The sequence below is a fragment of the Saccostrea cucullata genome, unplaced genomic scaffold (genome assembly GCF_032062105.1).
Source record: "Saccostrea cucullata isolate Sc308-1 unplaced genomic scaffold, CSIRO_AGI_Scuc_v1 ctg2455, whole genome shotgun sequence".
NCBI lineage: Eukaryota > Metazoa > Mollusca > Bivalvia > Ostreida > Ostreidae > Saccostrea > Saccostrea cuccullata.
The window spans coordinates 48,217-62,093 of record NW_026935962.1 but is presented as its reverse complement, the minus strand read 5'-3'; the positions used below and the strand labels follow the sequence as shown (position 1 = coordinate 62,093).

Sequence of the window (13,877 nt, the reverse complement as noted above, 5' to 3'; positions counted from 1 at the left end):
CATGTTTGGTTTTTAACCTCATTCACTAACAAATGATATGTAGTGTGATATTCTTAATAAAAACATATCAGTTGCTGTACACGACTTATGCATCCTGTTAATGGGGGAGGGGGGGGGTTAAAAGTTTAAAAATAAAATTCTAAAAACAAGTATGTTTTTTTTTAATTTAAATGTGTAAAAAATAGTTCGAAAATATTTCTAGATTCACCTCTCTCTCTCGCTTGCTCTCTCTCTCTCGCTCTCTCTCTCTTTCTCAATATTAGGGTCTCATTGTTCATTCTCGAACTAACATTTACAAGAACACGACATTTCTCCAATAATATATAATGATATATACAGTTAAACCTCTTAAACTCAAACTTGTAAATTGTAAATACATGTAGTTGTACATTGACTGGGAAAGATTTAACCATACATTGTATGGCAAAACAAATGTGTATGGGTGATTCACTGAAAATGTCCATCCTCTTTTCCATTTTTATCATCTTCTATGCCATTCATTATCAGGTATTTGATGGTCATAGTCCCCCCCCCCCCCCCTCCAAAAAAAAAAATTGGATAGCTGGTAATTCTGGGGCGGTTTGAAAACACTCCCTAAATTGTAGGTCGATAGCCATATCATGGGCGGCGGAAGGAAATAGAAAGTGGGGGCGCTAATTGAAAGGAGGGGGGGGGGCTAAACCAACATAAAAGGTAAACCCCAATTTTAAATACCTTATATTATGTCCATCTTTGCAAAAAAGTGGGAGGGGGATTAAGCGCCCCCCCCCCTTCCCCGGTTCCGACGCCTATGCGTATCCATATGGTTTCAATGAGCTTGGAAATTGAACATGAAAAACTTAGAAATTTTATCATTGTAATTTTTCTTTAATGTGTAATTTTTTTCTTGGCTACATTGAAGCAGTTCCTTCTCTTCAATTCTATAATTTGTGCACACTGATCTCGATCTCGGCCAAATCAATATACTATATAAAAAAGAAAGTAACTTTAAGATAAAAAAGAAAAGAAAATTAGCACGATGGACAAGTAGGCTTAGCAAAATAAGATGTATTATTTTGAAAATTTTGAGCCATAATTATTTTATTCTGTGCATAAAAAGAGAGTTGAATACCGTATTATGAAATAGTTTTTACATTAAACCACAAATGATGTTAATGAATGAAAGTCAAAAGACGTTTAACTTATCAAATTTTGTGTGTGCACATGGTGAGGCATGCACACATGAGGGACAGACGTCGGTACGGGGGGGGCCCCCCCCTTCCCACTTTTTTTGGCAAAGATACACTTAATATATGCATTGAACATTGAGGGTAGGATAAGCCTCCTCCCCACTTTCAACAGGCACGCTGTTTTGCAGTCAAAGAAGGGTAAGTGGTAGTACTAGTGTTTGAAAAAAAATGGCAATGAAAAAAGTTCGACATCCCCCCCCCCCACACACACACACATACACATAGTAGTATTTTAGTACTTTTTTGTCTGTCAAGGTTTTTCAGGGCTAATTTTTTCTCTTCCAAATAGCCCCCTCCCTACTTTTAATTTGCTTCTGACGCCAATGTGAGGGGAGGGGAAGTTACACAGGCTCTTCAAAGCATATACTCAATACTTATAACGGTCCTGAAGCTAATTATGAAATCAGTTTGAACAGTCTCTTGAAAAACGGCTACAACGTTTTATCGATCGCGTTGATGATAACGTATTTCGTATTTCAGTTTGTGTGTGGTGGTGGTCGGGGGGGGGGGGTAATTGGTAAGCCGTTACATGGCAAATGAAAAATACAGACAAAATCAATAAAAGATATTAAGCGAGAGTAAAAAGAGAAAGGGGATTTCCTACAAATATTTTGAAGCAAAATGAAATTAATTTTAAAACAATATAATTATAAAACAAAATATTTTATACTTGACTTCATTTTCTTTCTTTTTTTAGATAATTTTTATTACGAAATGGTGTACAGCAGTTTATTATTTTTAATACAAAAATTGCTATTTGCTATTTTCTAATACATGGACTGTGGCTTATTTAACGACAAACAGATATGGAAATTGTATTAAATGGTTTAGACATCGGGATCGAGATGCCTTTCATATCTCGATACGGATACGGATACGTCAGATAGAACAATCTCTATTTACATATACAGGTACAAATGCAGAGGGACAGTCCGTTGAGGAGGGACAGAAGATTGCAGATGACCTCATGAGGAAACTGGGTGTGTCAAAGAAGGACCTTATTTCTGTGGCCTATATGGACCTTTTACTGAAAAGCAGTCACAATCATCTCAAGGATAGAGATGAAAGCAATATAGGGACCAGATCAAAATGTGTTCAATGGTCAAGAAGTCTAAATATCATGTAATCAATTTTATCAGCAAGACTAAAGATATTTATATTTTTTCATTTAAATCAATGTATGGAACAACGTTTTGAGACTTAAATTTTCATTGTTTCATTGAGCTTTATTATTTTTACATTGATACAATGTATTGCTTACATAAATTAAAAGGAAACTGTGCTTGTTTCTTGTTTTGTTATAGTTGTTGTTATGAACTGCTTCAGGCATAAAGTAAATAAAAAGGGATGTGTGTATTTAAAGCTCATCTTAGCCTTCCAATTAGGTAATGTAATATCAAGTTTTAAATCATGGCTGACTGGAGAAGGGTGGGGGCACAATTCCTCATAGTAAGCATAATCACTCTATATTACACATGTAGCATTCTGCAAACACCTTTTTTCCTCAATGGACTCTATGGTAAGGGTGGGCAAAAATGGGAAATTTAATAAATGCAAGTATGCAGGTGAAAAACAAGTCTTCTACAAAGGTGAAAAGTCTTATACATAATGGCAAGATATTTAACTTTTAAAGGTACTTGGACACAGATTTGAAGTTATTATTTTCTCTATAATATTACGACTTATATATTTTAATAGAATTTCACACAAAAATTAATTAAAAATCTTATTTCATTTAAAAGTTATTAAAACTTTAAAATTTTCGGCGGGTTTGATTGACATAACCTTGCACTATCACAAATTTAATTTTATTCTTAATCCTTAGGAAAAGTGGCAATCTCGTTTTGTATAAATGAAAAATATCAATACTATAATCCAGAAAATTCAGAGTAGACACGTTCAAAAGCAAAACAAACACACAATATATTGTCTGTCCGTGCAGTTGTGGTAAGCAGACTGTGACGATTGAACGCACCCGGTGAATTCTAGATATAAACAATAACAGAACTCGAGCCAACTGTGTACATAACACGAGTGTGCTCGATTTGCTAAACTCTGTACGCATCTCTTAGTTCGGAATGACGATACCTGTGAAGGTGTTTTGCTTTCTAACATTTCTACTCTGAATAAAATTATTTTTCTTGATAAAAGTTTTAATATTTCTCATTAAAACACATCAAAATTGCCACTTTTCCTAAGGATTAAGAATAAAGTTAAAATTTGTGAAAGTGCAAGGATGTGTCAATCAAACCCGCCAAAAAATTTAAAGTTTTAATAACTTTTAAATGAAATAAGATTTTTAATTAATTTTTGTGTGAAATGCTATTAAAATATATAATTCGTGATACTATACAGGAAAAATGAGAAAATATTAACTTCAAATCTGTGTCCAAGTACCTTTAAAGAGACGATTAGGGAGAGACTGAAAATTGATAAAAGGTGCAAATTGGTTTCATGATTTAGAAATGGCACATAACAACTTGTGCCTGAACCATTGAAAATGCATAAGATGAATGCTATTTAGTTTATAAAGATGCATATACAACCACTTTCCCTGAATTGACCACGTCCTTGTTAGTGTAGCAGGTTGCTCCCTTCCTCATTCAAGCTATTATTTACATTAGATATAGATACCGCACAATTGTACTTTGAAATTCTTGCTGCACCTTCCCTTACTCCAGTAAATGCAAGTTGCATGTACAGATTTTATTAATGCCTAGATCCATTGAGAGTCCTTTTATTTTTGTTTTACATATAGTGTTGTAAAAAAAATTGAAGACCATATTTTCCTTTGTTCTGAGTGCCATGCATACCACCAACCAGGAAGTTTACTTGTCAATTTTATAACATTGTCAAATTATTACACTGCTTTTATAGTATAGGACTTAATTTATTGTCTTCTCCACTAATAAAAAGAGGTACAGAGCTCACATTTATAACAAAAAACTGTAGAATAAAGGAAAAATTAGCATTTGTACCAAATTTATACAATTTTTTTTAAATCTTGACATTTTTCATTACAATATATATACAATATTAATAGCTCTGTCCTTATCGTTAATTTCATGTACTGTTGTATTTCATTTTGTAGGATATACACATGTACCATGCCAAATACAGTAGATGTTAAAGCCAGAATTGGTGACCTTGAAGCATTCAAAGAGAAAGTGAAAGTTAAAAGCCAATCTGAGGGAGAAATCTTAGTTCAGGAGGACATTTTCTTTAATGTTCCCCAAGGAAGGTTAAAGTTACGGAATACAGAAAACAAGGTATTTTAAACTTAACATTTTAAGCTGACATATTAAAATTTCAATTCTGTTTTTGTCTTGGGTTGATACTCATTTAATTGGTGGTGCTTTTCTTAACAAATACAAGTTTAGATACTCTACGTGTACATAATCTGGCGTATTCAAAATCTAGTGCAATCAATGGGTATAGAGTTGTTGGCATAATCATGAATTAGTGCTACAAATGTTTGTGCCATATATTCTATTTATAAATGTATTCTTAGTGATATTCATGAATTAGCGCATCCTTGCTGTGCCAAAGCCGCTAAAATATGAAGCTCGCTATTTTAAGTACACATACAGTATGTCTGTCAGTTGTACCTAGTTCATTATAACTTCATTTTAAACTTAATTTCAATTTTTTTTATGTTTGTCAATAATTTGCAGGTAACTTGTGTGGTTAATATGTACATAGAAAACATGTTTTAAAACGAATGCAATGCTATTGTCTTTTAGAAACACATCATATTTTGCTTGTGAGTAATTAACTGTAAGCTTACTCCTGTCAATTTTGCAGAGATCAGAGTTATGTTTTTACGAGCGCCCTGATCAGGAAGAGGGTAAGCTGAGTGACTTTGCCACCTCCTTTATAAGTGATCCAGTGGGTCTAAAGGTATCGTACCCCTCCTCATTCCCCCTTTTTAAACTTGAGTAGCAGCATTTGATTTCTAGTAACACAAAGCCAGATGGTCTTTACAGATTTTCTATTGATTCAGTGATTTTTACCTCACCTCGTCGAGATGAGATTATGCTATACCCCCGGTGTTGGTGTCGGCGTCCCAGGTTAAAATTTTAGGAGCAAGTCCATTCCCAAGTCACTAAAGGCCCTACCTGGACCAAACTTGCATGGGTGATGCATCTAGGGATGAACACAACCAGACTTGCTTCGGATGCTGGATCTGACCTACATTTTCCAGATGAGTGACCAGGTTAAAATTTTTGGAGCAGGTCCACTCACAAGGAACATTAAGCCCTACCTTGTCCAAACTTGCATTGATGATTCATCTAGAGATGGACACTACCAGACTTGCTTCGAATTCTGGATCTGACCTATATATTTTAGATGAGTGACCAGGTTGAAGTTTTTAAGCAGGTCAATTCCCAAGTAACTATTAGTCCTACCTTGACCAAACTTGCATGGATGATGCATCTAGAGATGGACACTACCAGACTTGCTTCGGATGCTGGATCTGAACTACATTTTCCAGATGAGTGACCAGGTTAAAACTTTAGGAGCAGGTCTATTCCCATGGAACTATAAGCCCTACTAGGACCAAACTTGCATGGATGATGCATCTAGGGATGGACACTACCAGATTTGTTTCTGAAGCTGAATTTGACCTACATTTTCCAGATGAGTGACCAGGTTAAAGATTTTGAGCAGGTCCATTCCCAAGGAACTATAAGCCCTATCCAGACCAAACTTGCATGGGTTATAAATGCATCTAATACCCCATTCATACGACGAAAATTTGCTTATGTGTGCAAATTTACATATAAGTAAATCTACACACGTAAGTAAAAGTTAAATTGCTATGCGTTCAGGCGAGATTTATGTACGCTTAGTAAATCCTCATATTTTCATATGAAATAAGGAGATGGACAGATTCAAAATTGTGAATTTTTATAGAAAAAGTGTATTTTCTTACTGTTTGGGTAAAAACCTAACTTTTGAATGTTCCTAAAAGACTAGGGTGGAAATCCGATCCACTTATTAATATATTTTTTTTTGGTACGAAAGAAAAGGAAGTTAATGTTTTAAGGACAAAGAATGGTATAAGAATTTACACACAAAGAAGAAAAAATTATTTAAATTTTTATTTACTGTAAGAAACGTAGGATGTAAAGAAAAAAGATGACTGTTGCCATCTATACTGATTGGCGTCTTCAGCAGAGGTAGGATGATTGGAATCTTTTAGGTTTTTGGAGATCTACAGTACATCAAGTGTGTGAGGCCATTATAAAATACTAGTATCCTCTTGAAAATGATACAGGAAGGATATAGAGATAACGAACAATATTCAATATCAAAGTCCATATTAAAAACAAAACAAAATAGGAGCAGAGCAAACATGGACTTCCAAAACATCAAAGATGGGATCAGGTGCCATTGAGGAGTGAGCATCCTCTGCCGACCAGTCACACCCGCCGTGTGATCATTGCCATGATCGGGAAATAACGAAAAAATCCATCATATGTTCAGTGAACATGTATACACAATTGACTAACAATTAGTGTGAAAAACGTCAGTCGTGTAATTATGTATTTCAAGGAGAATGAAAAGGATGAAAAAAACTAAAGTGAATGATCTCAAAAAATCTTTGAACAATACAAATATGTGAAAAGAAAATTAACATGAACCCCTTGACATTATGGGGTTGTGTTCCAAAGAGGATACTTACAAATGCTTACTTTCAACGAGTTTATTGAAATTCCTGTAACATTAACTTATATGTGAGTAGTTTGTCTCGAATAAAAACAGAGAAGGGTAGAAGAAAGTCATCAAGAGCTAAACGGTAGTTGGGACCGAGCAATTGATGGACTGCATGTTCCTATCATAGCTTCGGGGCATTCCAAACTAGGAGACAACTTGTATAGTAAGGGCAGTACTTATTGCCCGGATCCTACAGGGCACTTGTTAGCGACCACAACTATCATTATCTTTAAAGATATAAACAAAAGTTTGCCAGAAAGGGTGCAATTTAAGATGCCCTCGTTTTTTGCAAATTCGAAAATTTATCTTGGAGGAGATAATGGCTCATTGTTTGAGTTTTACCTTTTAGCCACCATGTTTACTAACTTCTATTTTACGTACCAATGCATACACAACCGAAACAACACTTAAAATGGAGATTTATGCAATAAACAAAACAAAATACATACATAAGTAAATTTGCTGCGTGTTCATACAACAAAATTTACACACATGAACTAATAATTTGCTACAAAAGGTATGCAAAAGTTAATTTGCACCTAGTCCTAACCAAGTGTAAATTTACTCCACTGTGCAGAATTTGCATATGAGTAAATCCATTCATACGACAAAAATTGCACACGTGAGTAGATTTACTTATGTGTAAAATATACTGAGGTATGTAAATCATGTCGTATGAATGGGGTATAAGATTGGACACTACCAGATTTGCAATCTGATTAAAATACAGATATCTACATAGCGCAAAGTGAAGAGAGCTTTGCGCTATGTAGAGATCTGTATTTTAATCAGATTGCCAGATTTGCTTCGGATGCTGGACCTTACCTACATTTTCATTCCCGAGTAACTATAAGACCTACCTGAACCAAACTTGCATGGACGATGCATATAGGAATGGACACTACCAGACTTGCTTTGCATGCTGGATCTGACCTACATTTTCATTCCCAAATAACTTTAAGCCCTACCTGAACCAAACTTGCATGGATGATGCATCTAAGAATGGACACTACCAGACTTGCTTCTGATGCTGGATCTGACCTACATTTTCATTCCTAAGTAATTGTAAGCCCTATACCTGAACCAAACTTGCATGGATGATGCATCTAGGGATGGACACTACCAGACTTGCTTTGGATGCTGGATCTGACCTACATTTTCATTCCCAAGTAATTATAAGCCCTACCTGAATCAAACTTGCATGGATGATGCATCTAGGGATGGACACTACCAGACTTGCTTCGGATGCTGGATCTGAACTATATTTTCCAAACAAGACACCAGGTTAAAGTTTTTGGAACAGATCAATTCCAATGAACTTCCTAGTCCTAGATATGCAGTATTAACAAAGTTATGAATATTTCTTTACACTATATATGTTTTTCATGCTAGACGTGTAGAAATGTGTATACGCCATGTGAGGGTTAAACAGAACTTGCAAGAATATTGTTGTCAGGATGAATTCTAACTGTTAAGAAAATATGTTGTGAGATTTGCATTACGTACACTGATAGCATTCGTCGAGGTGATCTTCGTAATCTTTGATTACCTATGTTTCTTAAATGCATTTCTTTTGATGAGGCAGTATATGAATTAATTTAGGAAACTTTGAAAAGAGCTCTTGGAATAAAAGGAATATTGAAGAATGTGCGGAACTACCATCAGGTGGGCCAGACCAGAATTCATGTGGACCATGGAAAAGGAGTCGGGAACTTTATGGAATTAGAGGTATGTCATTACTTTGTATATATATATAAGAGGGTACATAAACTGAATTTATATTAACTAAATTGACAACAAGTTTTTATTTTAAAAATCGATGAAGTTAATTTCAATAACATTTTAAATTTACCAATGGGCCAGGTAGAAACAATTAAACTGATAGGAGGGGGCCCCTTGACCTGCCATTGAATTTGCATTCTGCTGATTTATATAATGTACATTTTACCATATAGCCTCATTACCATGTAAACTACAGGTGTTTCAATAATAAAGGTAAAAGTCTCCTTCTTGAAATATGATAGGTGGAGCTTAAAGAGGGACAGTCCTTAGAAGAGGGGCAGGAGGTTGCCATGGCATTGATGGAGGAACTGGGCGTGCCCTCAGATCATCTTATTTCCGTGGCCTACATTGACCTTTTACTCCAAAAACAGACGGAGTAATCTTCCTTTTTTTTTAAACACAAGTGCTACTTTTCTTTCTTTCTTTTATTCCAAGACTTCTCAACTCCTGACAAAATCTTCATTTTGTCTTCAGAATATAATGTACCAGCAGCTTCTATACAATATTTTAAAAATATTTACCTGATCATATTTTGTCAATGAAAGTAAGTCTACTTGAAAAGATTTATCATTAAACTAATTAACGAACGTTGAGTGCACCATTCCAAAGACAATGAGTGAATACTGTATTAAAAAACAATGCAAGATGGCTGGAATTATTAACATGGTTACTATGACAATAATGTTGGGAATCTTTCAAGTCAACAGCAAAGTATTGTGAATGTGATTTGACATTTTCACAAAACACAGTCATGGACGTCTTAGCATCCTATGCAACAATAAACCTTTTATATACTTCTAGTATGTCCTTTTCAATTTATTCCTACATGTACTGTCTTATGTACATGTATATACTGTATACAGGGTAAACTGCTTTCAGAATTAATCGACTATTTTGAAAAAAAGCATTCAAAGGGCAAGAGTAATTACTGCTCCTCGTGAATGCAATGAAGTCCTAACTGGAGCAGTAGTTACTCTTGTCCTTTGAATGCTTTTTTTCTTCAAAATAGTCAATTAATTCTGAAAAAGTCAAGGAAATACTAGTATGTTTTTGGTAATAAAAAAATATGAATATTACAAATTTTAGGCTTTTTAACATGGTAACATTTTTATCCAATTTTATGTTTTAATTGACGTTTAAAACATGATACGGTATACTTATACTGATACATTAGATACAATGAAGCGCATTGAAATGGTAAAATTTTCCATTTGGACGAAACGTTCCGAGTCATGTTTTGAACGTCAATTATAACATAACGACACGCCCATTTCTTTAGAAACGATGTGATTTAAAGTCAAACATCATCAGTGACAATTTCTGGAATTTCGACAAATAGTACATTGGTTGTTTTCTAAGTCGCCAAGGACGGTACACATTTTTGATGACCGTTATAAAATATTTTTGTTCATTGAAAAGCAGAGGTTCTGGGGTTGTTACGAACTCTATGCAGTGAAAATGCTTCAATTTTTAAAAAAAATATTCTCCTCTGCACCTGGACATTATGCCTTTGATTTTCGTACATTGTTATGATGAGGAAAGGTGCCTCTTCCAAAAAGGTGATTTTCATGGCCCATTGGTCAGGGTATTTTGTGTGGGGATGGGTAGAATGATTATATACTTGAAAAGAATTAATGTTTTGAAATCCGCGCTTTGGTATTAATCGACCATTTTTGATGAGTAAATGTTCCTCTGAAAATTGTGCAATATGTGGTCCCAGGGTTAATGTAATGTCCTTCAGACTTTGAACTAACCCCCCCCCCCCCCATCCCCAAGGAATTGAAAAAAAAGTGTAAATCTGCATCGTGATTTAATTATAACGACTTACAGCACACGTATTAACACAAGTGTATATGACTTTTTGGAGCTTTTTACTGGTGAAAAGAAGGCGAGGACAACGACCAGTTGTTTACTTAAAAAGAATATAATGCAATACAAATCACAAGTATACAATAAAAAATTGTGACCAGGAAAACCCCCAGAGAACCCTCGGAATTTCAAATATAGGATAAGGTGCCTATAGGAGGAGTAAGGATTCCCTTTGAATCGTACAAACTGTGAGCCCTTTATACTGCATGATCAGGTATATACGGAACACCCAAAATTCAGTGTTTAACCAAAAGCTTAGCTGTGCGTAGAAACTAATTACACCTGCAAAACAAGAGGCCCAGGGGCCACATCGCTCACATGAGCAAATCGGCTAAGAAAAAGCACAAATCAGATCAGAACTGATAAGTTTACTAATTGAGAATGCCTTCATATTGATACATCATATGACTTTACTGTTCTTGATAAAAAGATTTAAAAAAAAATTTCCTATATATAACCTAACATAAAATTTTGAATTTGATTCCCCATTGTTTCCCTACCCCAAAGGGCCATGATTTGAACAAAATTAAATCAGAATTTGTACAAACTCAATTCTACACTACACGAAAATGCTTCTATATAAATACTAGTATCAGTAATCATGGTTTTGCTATTCTTGAGAAGAAAATTTGAATTATATTTTAATGTAAAACTTGGATCCTCATTGTGACCACACTCTATCCCTTGGGGTTATAACTTAAACAAACTAGAATCTACACTACCTGAGAATGATTCCATATAAATATGACTAATCATGGCTTTAGAAAACGATTTTTAAAGATTTATGTAAAACTTTGATCAGCCATTGTGGCCCCGCCCTACCCCCGGGGGTCATGATTTGAACAAACTTGAATCTACACTACCTACCTGAGGATGCTTCGACATGAGTTTCATCTTTCCTGGCCCAGTGGTTCTTGAGAAGAAGATTTTTAAAGATTTTCCCTGTATACTCCAAATATGTTAAACTTTGATTGGCCATTGTGGCCCCACCCTGCCCCCGGGGGTCATGATTTGATAAAACTTGAATCTACACTACCAGAAAATGATTTAACATGAGTTTCATCTTTCTTGGCCCAGTGGTTCTTGAGAAATTTTTTGCAAAAATGCCATTAATTTTTCACCAATTCATAATTATCTCCCCTTGGAAAAGGGCGTGGCCCTTCATTTGTACAAACTTGAATCCCCTTTAACTACAGATTCTTTGTTGCAAGTTTGGTTGAGATTGGCTCAGTGATTCTTGAGAAGAAGATGAAAAAGTGGAAAGTGTACGACGACGACAACGACGACAGACAACGGACAAATTTTGATCAGAAAAGCTCACTTGAGCCTTATAATTTATAAAATAAACACCAAAAAGAGTATTCTCGTGGCGTGACCCCCCACCCCAAACAATATAGTTCGTTTGGGTCATGCTCTCGATCATGTATAATTTCTGCCCCAGGGTACATGTATTTGTGAAATTGCTATTCTACTCTAAATCCATTCATTACTTTCAAATGAAGGTGCAATAAAAAACAAACACACCATTGGACATATCAATGACATGCAACAGCTTTATTTGTACAGTGTACATAATATATGCAAAATATGAAAATCAATTTGTAGATACATGTTTATGTTGGATTGAATAAATCATGATAAAATTAAAACTATATCGTGCTCTACGTGTCGTCCTAAACTGGTATTTAAACCACTTTTTACCTCTTATATGGCCTTGCTAACCAATCACAACTTCTTGGGCCTTTCCCACTAGCAGAAAAACGACCTCGAATGTAGTAAGGAAGACGCCATTACAACTCCCCCTTTTCACGATCTTTGATAAATGCATGGAGACTTTTCATCTGTGGAATATGGAGTTTAACTTTATTCAATGTAATGACATCACCTAAAATATACTATAGAAGGAACTTCTATCTCCGTCTATTTTATATTTGAATAACAGGAAGATGTATAAATTTTTAACATCCGGTGATATTAATACATTCGAGATTGTTTTTCGATCTCTGACGGAAATACCCGAGATGATGCGATTGCTTGCTAACGAGACCGGTTCTAAAGAACCACATGATATTCACCAGGTATCCGAATGAAAACCTTGTTATTCCGATTAAGTAATTTATTATCACACCAAATAGAAATTGATTTCTGTCTAATTCGTTCTTCAAACGAAAGAAATCATAGTTATGTTTTATTCAGGGGGTAAGAAACATATAAGTGCAGGCTTATGCAAAGCAATTTCACCGAATTTTTTATAAGGACGCATCGTATTTATGCTTAATTATATGCGGTAAAAATACACACACTTCAAAAATGTTGCTCAGTTGACCCACACTTCGCTTTTTCTAGTGCAAAACTATCTAACCACAGCTTAAATGTAAGAATAAGATCGACTTCCATTCTAGAGGCAAAAAGTGGACTAAGGACCATGGCTTGAGATATTTATTATAAATCACAGACAGCACTTAAAGGTGCATGGACACAGATTTGAAGTTAATATTTTCTGTATAATATTTCGAGATGTGTATTTTTATAGCATTTCACGAAATAATAAATTAAAAATCTTATTTAAGGTAAGTCACTCGTCAGCTTTTTAGAAAAGTTCACGCAGAACCTCTAACTTCAAAAATATTTATCAAAATTCAATTTTTATAAAATAATTATATTCAACAATGTATATTTTTTAACAATCAAAGAAAAATCTGCTTAAAAATCTTCAAAGAAGCAAGATTTATTAGGGACTATTTTTCGTGGTGGAAGGATATTTAGCAGAAATTTCTGCAAATCTGCATTTTATTAAATTTAACGTCTTGAAACTTTAGCCTCACATACTTTTACTCGGAGAATATTTTCCGTTATGATATTGATAGGAATATTTGATATAGGTCTTAATCTAAATTTTTAGAATAAGTTTTAGATCTTCCTTCAACAAACTTTGCAAAAAACATGAGATATATCAAAGAAGTCAAGATAAATTTTACACCATTTTTTGCCTGAAAATCACATATTTTATCCAATATTTCAAAATTAACATCACTGACCCCAACTTTTTCTTTCATTATTTTAAACTTCTCGATGCTTATGACTGATCAGCACTTAAATCATACAAAGCTTGATATAAGAAAATATCATATTGCTTTTTTACTTTTCTAATACCCAAAATAGGTTATATTTAAGTGCATAAAGGTCACATAATTATTTACGCGCATTAATTTGCAGATTTGATCAATGATAAATATTATTCAAACTATTTTATGTAAAGTAAGAATAAATTTATTG

General features: G+C 34.4%; 1 protein-coding gene across 1 annotated transcript; it reads left to right on the top strand.

The window, feature by feature from the left end:
• The first annotated feature begins 2,355 nt into the window (after positions 1-2,355).
• LOC134244364 (uncharacterized) lies at positions 2,356-9,466 on the top strand. Its single transcript, XM_062726644.1, has 5 exons — positions 2,356-2,614; positions 4,321-4,498; positions 5,034-5,129; positions 8,553-8,678; positions 8,975-9,466. Exons 1-5 carry the CDS (start codon positions 2,577-2,579, stop codon positions 9,110-9,112), a joined length of 576 nt encoding a protein of 191 aa, XP_062582628.1. The 5' UTR covers positions 2,356-2,576; the 3' UTR covers positions 9,113-9,466.
• The last annotated feature ends 4,411 nt before the right edge of the window (positions 9,467-13,877 follow it).